A 13,057-nucleotide genomic window follows, 5' to 3' on the forward strand; every position below is an offset into this window, starting at 1 on the left:
ACCTCAGCTACTAAGTGTCACTGTATTATAGAGCAGGGATGTACATAAATACCTGTATATAAATCCTGGAAACTGTTGACATATATTTTGGGGAAAACAGAACCTCGGCTACTAAGTGCCACTGTATTATAGGGCAGGGATGTCCAACCACTGGGCAATGGATCGCAACAAGGACCAAAATACTGTTTGGTCTTTTATTGGTAAGCCTGAAATGCGACCACACATCACCCCCCCCATACACAGTCTGCAGAAAAGTTATTTTGCTGGAAACTGGTTGGGGATCGCTGTTATAGAGTACATGAATAGGTCTCTTTGTAAAGTATTCTCAGCCTCCGCAGGAATTAACAAACCATTGTTGCCAAGGTCTTTTATCCATGCTGAATTCACATTATTTTTAAAACATGATAAGGGGTTTTAAATAACCGACGAACTATTAAGCAGGCACTCAAGATGGCAAGACTTCCACCAGGCAAATGTTCATGTGAAACATTTTAAATACAAACAATTCTGTAGGCCAATTCTGCATGGCAATACACCCAAGTAGTGATGATCAAAGCTGTGGCATTTTGCCGAAAAATTTGCAAATTTATCGAAAATTTCAAAAAACGTAGAGAAATTCTTGAAACTGATTTGCCGCAAACGCCGATTTTGTCATGCGTCAAAATAATTTTTTCGCAAAACTGACTTTTGACGCGCATCTGTATTTTTTCATCCTGCAATGCAATTTGACTAAACTAAATTAGAGTCTATGGATCATTTTGTTGGATCCATTCAGCTGGCAATGAAAGAATTTCATAATTCAAATTTCATAATAATACAGCACTTGCATTTGTACAGTTCGAATTATACAGGATGAAGTGTCATATAACTACAGGAACATCAACATCTATAAGGATGGCAGGTATGGGGGCGGGGTAATACCATTAAGATTTTTTTTTTTTGTATCAAATAATCTCCATTTGATTTACTGGTTCTCTGCAGTTATATGACAGTTTAGGTTACTGTTTATTCTATTAAACACACTTTTGCAAAATAAATAGGAATCAAGTGGCTTTATTATAGTTAAGAAGAGAAATCTATTTATTCTGTTTTAATAAATCTACCTTCTACTTCTGCCCATAGCTGATTCACAAGATCTGTGTGATCGCTCCAGATCCGCTGGACGAAACGCAGCCTCAGACGGACGTTAAAATGCCTCCACAGCCTGCGCCACAACCTCTTCAAAATATTTCAGCACAGGGACTGTATCCTGGGGGTCCCAGGGGCGCTCCACCAATGAGGTGAGTTGAGACACTCACCTCAGGTGGCAGCACCCCCCTGGTGGCAAAAAGAGCCAAATTTCCATTTTTCAACCTGGAAATTTGGCTCTTCTAGTGCAGAGAACGCAATTGCGCTCTCTGCACTAGCGCCATGGACTGCCCCCGACCCCCTCCAGTGCGACGTGGACCACTCCCGACCCCCTCCGGTGTTAAAAAGGTGAGTGGGGGCGGCAAAATGAAGGCCATCTCAGGTGGCAAAATGGACAGAATTGCCCCTGAGGGGGGGGGGGGGTTATCATACGCCTCCCTCTGCAGTTATCAAACGAAGTAGCTAAGCTGCTCCTCAGTCAGCATTCCAGGACCTGGCATCGTGTCACTGGAAAAGTTTTCCACTCCTATGCTTTTTTTGGTTGACTTTTTTTTTGCATGACAGAGGCAGCAGGACTTTTGGCAGCACTCTTTTCAGAGACCTCATTTGTGTACTAGACATCTCACTTAGAGGCAGCACTTAGCAGGAGTTTGGGTTATAATAGTGTAACTACAATTGCCAACCATGCTGCAGTAGTAGAAGCAACATTATTATTAGCCTTGATCGGCCCAAATCTGAAAATTATTTGCCAACAATGCAGCAGTGATAGAAGTAAAATGATTAGGAGCCTTGACAGACCCCAACCAGAAGAAATTTGTCAACCATGTGACAGTATTGGAAGCAATATTACTAGAATTAGAATAAGAAGAGGTAGGCCTCAACCAGAAGAAATTTGTCAACTATGTGGCAGTAGTAGCAACAGCAGCAGTATTCGAATCAACATTATTAGAATTAGATGAGGTGGGCCTCAAGCAGAATAAATTAGCCAACTACGTGGCAGTATTAGAACACAGCAGTAATAGAATAAAATGATTAGAAGCCTTGACAGACCTCAACCAGAAGAAATTTGCCAACCATGTGGCAGTATTAGAAGTAAAATTATTAGGAGCCTTGGCCGGCCCCTAACCAGAAGAAATTTGCCAACCATGTGGTAGTATTAGAAGCAACATTATTAGAATTAAAATTAGAATTACAAGAGGTAGGCCTCAACCAGAAGAAATTTGCCAACTATGTGGCAGTAGTAGCAACAGCAATAGTAGCAGCATTGAAAGCGACATTATTAGAATTAGAAGAGGTAGGCCTCAAGCAAAAGGAATTAGCCAACTACGTGGCAGTATTGGAAGTAAAATTATTAGAAGCCTTGACAGACCCCAACGAGAAGAAATTTGCCAACCATTTGGCAGTATTAAAAGCAAAATTATTAGAATTAGAAGAGGTAGCCCTCAACCAGAAGGAATTAGCCAACTATGCAGCAGTATTAGTAAAATTATTAGGGGCCTTGACAGACCGCAACCAGAACAAATTTGCCAACCAGCAGTATTATTAGAAGCAACATTATTAGAATTAGAAGAAGTAGGCCTCAACCAAAAGACTTTGCCAACAATGTGGCAGTATTAGAAGCAACATTTTTAGAATTAGAATTAGAAGAGGTAGGCCTCAACCAGATGAAATTTGCCAACTATGTGGCAGTAATAGTAGCAACAGCAGCAGCAGTATTGGAATCAACATTATTAGAATTAGATGAGGCAGGCCTCAACCAGAAGAAATTAGCCAACTACGCGACAGTATTAGAAATAAAATGAGTAGGAGCCTTGACAGACCCCAACCAGAAGAAATTTGCCAACCATGTGGCAGTATTAGAAACAACATAATTAGAATTAGAAGAAGTAGGCCTCAACCAGATGAAATTTGCCAACTATGTTTACATTATTAGACTATAAAGATTTTCATTCATCCAGGGCATGGTATATCTAGTATAGGTAAATCTAAAAACAACTGGACTTGCTGAGTAATCAATAAAGACGTTTCACTACACATCCGAGCAGCTTCTTCAGTTCAACTGACTGGTGTGGGAAATTCTCATCATATAAACTCTTCCACTAATCCAATCACAATGGCACATTGACATCTGAAGAAATTCACAGAGGTGTTGATTCTGTGTAGTTACTGTGATAGGATTATCCAATGTGTCATGCACCCCGCCTCTGTTCAGGGATGGTTTCTCCACCTTGACATGAATCGCCTCTTTCGCGCCTCGTTCAATCCAGCAGTCTTCTTTATCCAAGATTTGGACTTTGCTATCTTCAAAGGAGTGTCCCTTGTCTGAGTTTTGTCCTGGAGAGTTCGCCCTCCTATGCTGAGCCATTCGCTTGGAGAGCAGTTGTTTTGTCTCCCCCATGTATAGATCTGTGCTCTCCTCGCTATACTGGACTCCGTATACCACATTGCTTTGTTTTTCTTTTCTTTTGGTGTTGGATCCTTTGCGTGTACCAGTTTTTGTCTCAGTGTGTTGCTAGATTTGAAAAACACAGGGACGTGGTGTTTGTTGAAAATTTGTTTCTCTGACACTCCAGCTACATATGGGATGACTATGTTTCGCATATTATGTGTCTCTGGGCGGTTATTTCTATTGGTGTTCCTGTTGCTGCTGTTTTGACAAAGGCCCAGTTTGGGTAGCCACACACTTTCAAAGCTCCTCTTAGATGTTTTTGCTCTTTGTCTTTGGACTCTTTGGTGCAGTGTTCTAATGACACCCAGTTCGTTTTCCAGTGGATGGTGGGAATCAAACAACAGATATTGATCCATATGAGTGGGTTGGGTGGCTTGAATGCATAGCATGTAGAGGTTCTGTGAGTAGATGAACCGCACCTCTCATCCTTTCCACAATGCTTCCTGCCCTGGTGGTGCAGATCTCTCTAGACCAGTGATCCCCAACCAGTAGCTCGTGAGCAACATGTTGCTCTCCAACCACTTGGATGTTGCTCTCAGTGTCCTCAAAGCAGGTGCTTATTTTTAAATTCCAGGATTGGAAGCAAATTTTAATTGCATAAAAACTAAGTATAGTGCCAAATACAGTCTCCTGTAGGCTGCCAGTTCCCATAGAGGCTACCAAATAGCCAATGGTAGCCCTTATTTGGCACCCAAAGGGACTTGTGTTGCTTGTGTTGCTCCCCAACTCTTTTTACATTTGAATGTGGCTCACGGGTAAAAAAGGTTGGGGACCCGTGCTCTAGACGGTCGGCACTCGTCAGTCAGTGCTATTCTCTTAAATCTTCTACATTGGATGCATATCAAACAGTCCAAAAAGGCAAGTTTGTCTTGCATTTATACCCACTCCCGAAATGTCTACCTGCAACCCGCAGGGTACTACAGGTTTTTGCGTGTAACCTGTAGGTTCCCGCATGTACCCAACCCGCTGCAGGACTCTAACCTGTACCTATAAGATTGAATAATGAATGTAGTTACACAGCTATACATAGGTTCATTATAGTCTCTATAACCCCCACACACAGTCTTTTTACACACAGTTGCCCTTACACACATTAACACTAACAGTTTATTTTACACACAGACACACACACATACACTATAAGCTTAACACAACAGACTCACACTCATCTGTCCTGGGAAAGAAGCTGCTTCATCAGGACATGATTCTCTACTCTGATTCTTTCATTCCTCACACAGGTTAGGAGCAGGAAGCGATGGTCTCACAGAAGGAAGGGGCGGAGCTAAACCAGACTGCTGCTCTGAGCAGTAGAAATGTAACGTGGAAGCAGGTTACCCCAAATAAAATTTACACTCTTTTGCAGCCTATCACCCTGAAAAAAGGAAAAGACCACAGCGTTTTTTGTGACTTAAAAAAATTATTTGAGGAAGTCCTACTCTATTGCACTTTGCCTGGTCTGAGGTGGCGAAGGTAAGTCTGGTGCAAGTTCAGTAAAATCCGCATCTTAGTGAATTTGCACAGTTACGTCCATTTACGAGAGCGCAACTTCACCTGGCGATTGAGTGCGAATGAGTGCCAGCGTCATACTCTTTCGCTATCGAAATTACGCCTGCACCCGTTAGTAAATTGGCAAAGTACTGAAATGACATCACGCTGGCGAATTTTCACCAGTGTTAGTCACTTCGCCCTTTAGTAGATTTGCCCCCAAGTATTTCTTGCGAGTGAAGGTGCCAACACTCAGATCAAGGTTGAAAATAAAAAGAGAGAGTTTGCACTTCACTGGCAAATTAATTATATTGGGTTTCTTGGATTATGCAAAATTAAAACAAAATATACTTTTTGAAATATTTGAAGGTACTCTCACTTAACCACAGAATTCAATTGAACAAGCTGTAAGAAAAAGCAGTGGCTGCAAATTTCATCACAAGTACAAAAAGTGAAATATAACACCTACCACACACCCTGTGGAGTCAATTTTGCGCTGCGAGACACACTTGAAGTTGCGTGAGCAGCCACCATTGCCAAGTGAGCAGTCTCGAACTGGCCCAAAGGATGATAGGAGATCATCAACAGTTTCAAAGTGAGTGGCCAAAAGGGCATTTTCTCTGTTGAAATAAGAAGATTAATAACTGTTAAAACAATTCACATATTTTAGAAATGCAGAACATTGCAGGTAAATACAGTAGGTTCTAGTACCCCTAATATAGAACTCAAATCAATATAAGATAGGACTAGAACCAAACTACCCCTTACTGTGCAATCTTACTCCATTTGCCTTTGGTTTCCCATATTACACTGCACCAGTTACTTTAAAGGTCAATACTCTGCAGACAGAAGTCAAACAACAGTTAGGATACAGAAGTGTTGCTTCAGAACTACAAACACCCATTTTGCCTCAAACTAGAAGACATATATTTTATGGTTTGTGTATGTTGGAATTAGGGAAAAATAAAATGGTGTAACAGGTATTGCAATATTTACTATAGCAAGCTTATGTGCCTTCTAATATAGGAGGAGGGCTTTTAACCATGTATGGTATTTCCATGTACCCTTTGCTCTTGTGGTAAATACTTTGTAAAAAGGTATAAAAACTTGTTGTAAGAGTAGTGTCTTTGGGAAGTTCTCCTGTCACACTTAAGTACTATGCTGTGGTGTGATTGTGACAACTTCCTAGGCAAAACTCGTGTCTTGTTTGTCTTTGTCTAATAAATAACCTTGCTTATTTGAATAGCCTTTTCTATGAGTTTTGCTTTATATAAACGAGGTATGATTAATAAAAATACCTTCACTGCTTAACTGCTAGTTTATCCAGAGGAAGGCAAAAGACCCCATTTAAAGCCTGATGGTTCTTTTGCTTTGCTACTTTCCATGTCCCCCCCCCTCAGAAGCCATGTTCCAATAGCTTGCACTAAGATCAAAACAGCCTAACTGCAAGTTTATATATGGATCTGAATTATTAGACTGTATCTGTACTATCCCTAGTTGGTCACAGGGACCATGTCTCTACTTGTTCCAATACTGAAACATCTCCTTTTTTTGGTTTTAAGGCAGTGCTATGTATGTAGGAAGAGGCACATAAATACAATCTGTTTCCAGATGGCTCCTAGTTCATAAGCCATTTTGCCCCTAAGCAATATGGGATGTTTGTTCATCCATTAATTACCAACATACTACACAGCATTGTACAGAGATATATCACTCCCAGCCCCACTGGAAATTACAATATATCTACCACTACTGCACTAAATCACAGTTTTATAAGAAGCCAACGAATCTACCAGTCTGCTAGTTGAAGATTTGTCAAAATTGGATGTAAACTGCATAATAAGGACTTGTTACATCAATAACTTTCATTTTAATATAAGGGTTAATACTTAAGTTGCATAAAAAAACCCAGAATATTAGCTGCAGTCTGTGAATATTGCTACTGTCACAAGTTTAGCCAGACACAAAGAAGAGCATAACAACAGTGAAAGTAGAACACAAGCAGACAGAGACTGCAGCTCTGTGTGCGGCTCAGGGACGTATTAATTAGGGCTGTGCAAGAAACAAGAATCCATCAGTAAGAGGCTGACACACACAGTCTCTTTCCTGTTACAAGTAATCAGGGCTTCTGGCTGCAGAGCTCCCCTGAGATCATCTCATACAAAGCAGTCAGCCTGCCTGGCCCCGACTGAGCCATTTCATATATTAAAATATTAACACGCTGGGAAAGGAAATAGGGAAGTGTTTAAATGTCAGCATTTAGAGAAGCAGAAAGCAGGCTATCAGAGATGGTTATAGCATGATTGAAAGTGTGTCACTGATAGAAACTAACTCATAAGTCTGTGGCTACAGGCGCTGGAATTTAGTAAAGGAGCCTGAGAAATTTCATTCAGCATTTTATATTCTCACTGATGATGTAGCTCAATTATTAATTAATAGTTTTAAGTAATTAAATCTATCATCAACAATATAAATAAGTGTTTTTTCCTGGATTTAATCAGGGTTGTGCAAAATATCAGAACTGGTGACAGTATAAGCCAACACAAAATCATACCTCCCAACTGTCCCATTTTCAGCGGGACAGTCCTGCTTTTGACAGCTCAACCCACAGTACTGGAAAGTCCTGACTTTCCCTGCATTGAACAGCCAGAAAAAGAAAGAACGTTTCTAATTTAATTGGCTTTTGGCAGAGAGCCCAGAACAGCCACCAGGTGCAAATAAAATACTTTGTAACAATTTTGAGATAAGCAAATAAGTAAATGTAACAATTTAGATAAGGAGGTCCCTTAGAAAAAGTTAGATTTACACTTAATAGGCAATTCACCTCCAGCAGCAAAACTGTAATAACTAAAAAAAAAACAGAAATATGTTCAAACTTTCATAAACTGCCTAAATGTTTCTAATAAAGTTAGTTAGGCAAAAATGTAAACTACAAAGGCTGGAGTGAGCGGATATCTAATATAACAGAACAGAACGCAACTTACTGCTTTGCAGCTCTCTAACGCTGAGTTAGTCAGCGACTAAGGTGGCCACATGGGACATAACTGTTCAGTGAGTTTGCAATTGATCCTTAGCATGCAGCTCAGATTCAAACAGTTATGACCCATGTGGTCTCCCCTCAACTCACTGATTTGTTACTGCCTGGTAACCAATAAGAGAGCTGTAAAGCAGGAAGTAATGTTCTGGCTATTATAGACATCCAGTCACTCCAGCCTTTGTAGATTACATTTAAGTAACTATATTAAAAATATAATTTATTAAATATAAATATATTTATTTTGCACAGCCTATTTACGCAGTTTTTATTTTTATACTGAACAATTCCTTTAAGCTCAACCTTCTATATCTATATTGCACCTGCCTAATTGCTAGTTGATCCAGAGAAAGGCAAAACCCCACATCTGAAGCCTCAGAGGGGGCAACTTCTTTCCTGACTCCAAGATAGCAATTGGACCAGTCCCTGGATCAACTTGGTACCAAGAGCTATTTTCAACAATCTTGCAAAAAAGCCACCTTTCTTGAAGCTAACTAAATTATCAGCCAGTACAACTGATTCAGGGAGAGACACAAGGGCATCCATTCCAATAGAAACAAAGAGGGTTCCATCTTAATATTTGGAAAGTGTTTTTGGAGCTGGAAAGCTCCCAAAATTACTGAAAACAAAAAGAGGATCCAGAAGATACCAAAGTAAGTTAAGATGGCGCCCCTGAGCTCCCCTGCAATATTCTTGTTGAACGCTATATGGGGAGGAAGCAGGGAAGGGGGTCAGTGGAGTTGAATGGAGACTTTTAGCTGTAGGGGTGTTTCGTTTTTCATTAATATTCAGAACATTCTGCAGATTTGCATAATATTTAGTGATGGGCGAACTTATTCGCCAGGCGCGAATTGACGGCGAATTTACGCGATTCGCCCCCAGCGAATAAATTCACGTCAAAAACGGGCGCCGGCGTCAAAAAAATGCGTGCCGGCATCAAAAACGGGCGCCGGTGCAATTTCACGCGAAATTCGCGAAACGGCGCAAATTCCCCCATCACTAATAATATTCAAAATAACTGTGAATCCACTGAATGAATCACTTAGCCAAAGCTATAGCACGTTTAATGAACAAACGCCAAAATCTAGGCCTTTCAAAAAGTAAAATAAGGAGAATGGCCAAGAATAATGAATTTATGTTGGATAATTAATGTCAAAAGCAGTGAATTGCCTGTAAACCTGACCCAAGCTAAAATAACAAGCTTTTAAGAATTTGTGCAACAAAAATCCAAGTCAAGAAAACAGGTAATACCACTTACTATCAACATTCTTGTAATTGGTAAACTTTAGGTGAGCATTGGCACTACTGTAATTAACCAAGTCAATTATCAATTGATCAATAATTAGTCAATTATCAAAGAGGATGACATTTGGAAATTAATTAACTCCAAATGATGTGACAAACATGGTTATGAGTTGCAGATTTGATAAGGTACCCTATACAATATAATACTTCTATCATTATTTTCATGATGTGGTTTTTATTTCTAAACTACACTGTTTACACAAAAAATAATTCACTCTACCATGTAAAAATTTTTATTGTAATATAAGTGTGTAGGCAGCCATCTTAGGTTATTTTGCCTGGTCATGTACTTTCATAAAGAGCCAGCACTTCAGGATGGAACTGCTTTCAGGCAGGCAATTGTTTCTCCTACACAATATAACTGAAGGTGTCTCAGTGGGACATGGATTTTTCTATTGAGTGCTGTTTTTAAATCTACCATGGAGCTGTTACCTTCCCTCTGGTTACCTTCTTATTGTTCTGCTGGTGGACTGCTGGAGGGAGTGAGAGGTGGTGATATCACTCCAACAGTGCAGCAGTAAAGAGTGACAAATTTTTAAAGTGGTGGTTTACCTTTAAGTTTAAATTTAGTATGTTATAGAATGTCTTATTCTAAGCAACTTTTCAATTGGTCTTCATTCTTTTCTTTTCTTTTAGTTTTTCAATTATTCGCCTTCTTCTTCTGACTCTTTCAGGTTTTCCAATGGGGGTCACTAACCCCATCTAAAAAACAATGGGGTCTTTCTATTCAGACTCTCTCCTATTCATATTCCAGTTTCTCATTTCAATCAGTACATGGTTGCTATGGTAATTTGGACCCTGGCAACCAGATTGCTGAAATTGCAAACTGGAGAGTTGCCATATAAAAACTAAATCATGTAAAAACCTAATATCACTCTCTAAATCATGCTGAAACTTAATATATGGGTGAACATCTTCTTTAAGGGTTGGTTGCCATGATTGGGATGGAGGTCATAAACCAAGCATAAGGAAAAATACACCCCTTTATAATTATGCGTTTTACAAAACTTTTTCCACAGTTACACAATTCATCATCTTATACAGCTTGATAAATAAATTAATGTTAATGGGATCAGATTTGTAATGTGGACTTGGCCCATTGCTCAGTTTTACAAGGGTGTTCTCTGCCTCCAAAGTCAATTTGCCATACACATAAAACATTTTAAAAACATTTTAGCAAATTCACAATATTTTGACTTGCTAACATTTAATATTTTTTCATAGAAACCAGATTTAAATTAGTTTGTCACAATAGCAGTCTTTCTGCAGTGCATTGATTGTCTGTACAATATACCCGAGTAAACAGTCTTAATATCCATACTAATATCTTCACTACATATACAGGTATGGGATCTGTTATCCAAAAACCAGTTATCCAGAAAGCTCAGAATTGTGATAGGTTGTCCATAGACTACATTTTAATCAAATAATCCAAATTAAGATATAATTCATCCTTATTAAAGGCAAAACAATCCTACTGGGTTTATTTAAAGGGGTTGTCCATCTCTAAGTTAACTTTTATTATGATGTATGATAGAATGATGTTCTGAAACAATTTGCAGTTGGTTTTCATTTCTTTATTTCTTGTGGGGTTTTTTTATAGTTATTTGGGTTTTAATGGAGCAGATCTCCAGTTTACAGTTTTAGCAATCTGTTTGCTAGGGTCCAAATTACCCCAGCAAACATGAATTTTAGCCTTATAGAACATTTTTAGATAGGGTCAGTTCCCCCATTTGAAAACTGCAAAGAGTCAGAAGAAGAAGGCAAATAATTTAAAAACAAATAATGAAAACCAATTGAAATGCTGCTTAAAATTGGCCATTCTGTAACATACTAAAAGTTAACAGTGATCCACCTTTAAATGTTTAAAATAATTTTAAGTAGACAAAAGGGGTTATTTATTAAATCAGTTTTTTTTCTGGTCGGACCTTTAAAGGGAAAAACAATTTTTTCGGAGGAAAAAAATGATTTTTTTTCGTGATTTATTAAACTCTAACAGTTAAAAGTTAGAAAGTCAGAATAAAAAAGTATTCCAACTCAGACCTGCCAAATTCATGTAGAAGTCAATGGCAGATGTCAAATTGACATTTGGAAGATAATCTGATCTGCGCTTGGTGTAAGACGCACCTGGAGATCCTCCAGCGCTCTTACCTCCCGGCGTAATATAGACTTTGTATTATGGAGTGAAGAATAAGTATATATATATATATATATATATATATATATATATATATATATATATATATATATATATATATATATATATATATATATATATATATATATATATATATAAACAAGCTACTCAATAGGTGCACTCAGAAAACAATGGAAATGCCTAGGTGCTGGAACGTATATCAAAATCTATAGAGCAAAGAAATCCGCACTCATAGGTCTTTTGTGAAGAGAAAAATGGGTTTATTCCGTTCGTGGAGCACACACCATGAAATGTATAATTACCTGGGTGCCAGTCCAAATATAACTAATAAAGTAAATCCAGAGGTGACGGCTAGGGATGTAGCGAACATCGGAAAAAAAGTTCGCGAACATATTCGCGAACTTGCGCAAAAATGCGAGCGGTTCGCGAACGGTTCGCGAACCCATAGACTTCAATGGGAAGGCGAACTTTAACATCTAGAAAAGACATTTCTGGCCAGAAAAATGATTTTAAAGTTGTTTAAAGGGTGCAACGACCTGGACAGTGGCATGCCAGAGGGGGATCAAGGGCAAAAATGTATCTGAAAAATCTGCCTGTGTGTGCTTGGAAGAGATAGTGTAGGGGGAGAGCTGTTAGTGATTTCAGGGACAGATGATAGTAAGCTTGCTGGCTAGTAATCTGCTTGATACTGCTCTGTATTGGAGGGACAGAAGTCTGCAGGGATTTGAGGGACATTTTAGCTTAGGTAGCTTTGCTGGCTAGTAATCTACTGTTCTCTTTAAACAACTGCCATACGTTGACCTTGTAGGCATTGTTTGCCCAGTTTTTTTGGACGCAGCCACTGAAGCACAGTTGCCAGAAAAAATATGCCATATAAATGCTGAAAATAGTAATTTTTCGCCATACGTTGACCTTGTAGACATTGTTTGCCCAGTTTTTTTGGACGCAGCCACTGAAGCACAGTTGCCAGAAAAATTATGCCATATAAATGCTGAAAATATAAATTTTTTGGTTGCAGCCACTGAAGCACAGAGGCCAGAAAAATTATGCCATATAAATGCAGAAAATATGCATTTTTTTGGTCGCAGCCACTGAAGCACAGTTGCCAGAAAAATTATGCCATATAAATGCTGAAAATATAAATTTTTTTGGTTGCAGCCACTGAAGCACAGAGGCCAGAAAAATTATGCCATATAAATGCAGAAAATATGCATTTTTTTGGTCGCAGCCACTGAAGCACAGTTGCCAGAAAAAATATGCCATATAAATGCTGAAAATAGTCATTTTTTGCCATATACGTTGAGTCAACGTATGGCAAAAAATTACTATTTTCAGCATTTATATGGCATATTTTTTCTGGCCTCTGTGCTTCAGTGGCTGCGGCCAAAAAAACTGGGCAAACAATGCCTACAAGGTCAACGTCGTTGACCTTGTAGGCATTGTTTGCCCAGTTTTTTTGGCCGCAGCCACTGAAGCACAGAGGCCAGAAAAAATATGC

General features: G+C 39.0%; 1 protein-coding gene across 2 annotated transcripts in view; it reads right to left on the reverse strand.

The window, feature by feature from the left end:
• Positions 1–13,057, reverse strand: part of LOC108700042 (astrotactin-2) — an 882,685-nt gene that overhangs the window by 343,376 nt on the left and 526,252 nt on the right. For both annotated transcript variants that reach the window (XM_041574753.1, XM_041574754.1), the window contains one exon: positions 5,532–5,682. In XM_041574753.1, the coding sequence (XP_041430687.1) occupies positions 5,532–5,682 (151 nt within the window). The remainder of the gene's footprint in view (positions 1–5,531; positions 5,683–13,057) is intronic.

This window comes from Xenopus laevis, chromosome 8S (genome assembly GCF_017654675.1).
Source record: "Xenopus laevis strain J_2021 chromosome 8S, Xenopus_laevis_v10.1, whole genome shotgun sequence".
Taxonomy (NCBI): domain Eukaryota; kingdom Metazoa; phylum Chordata; class Amphibia; order Anura; family Pipidae; genus Xenopus; species Xenopus laevis.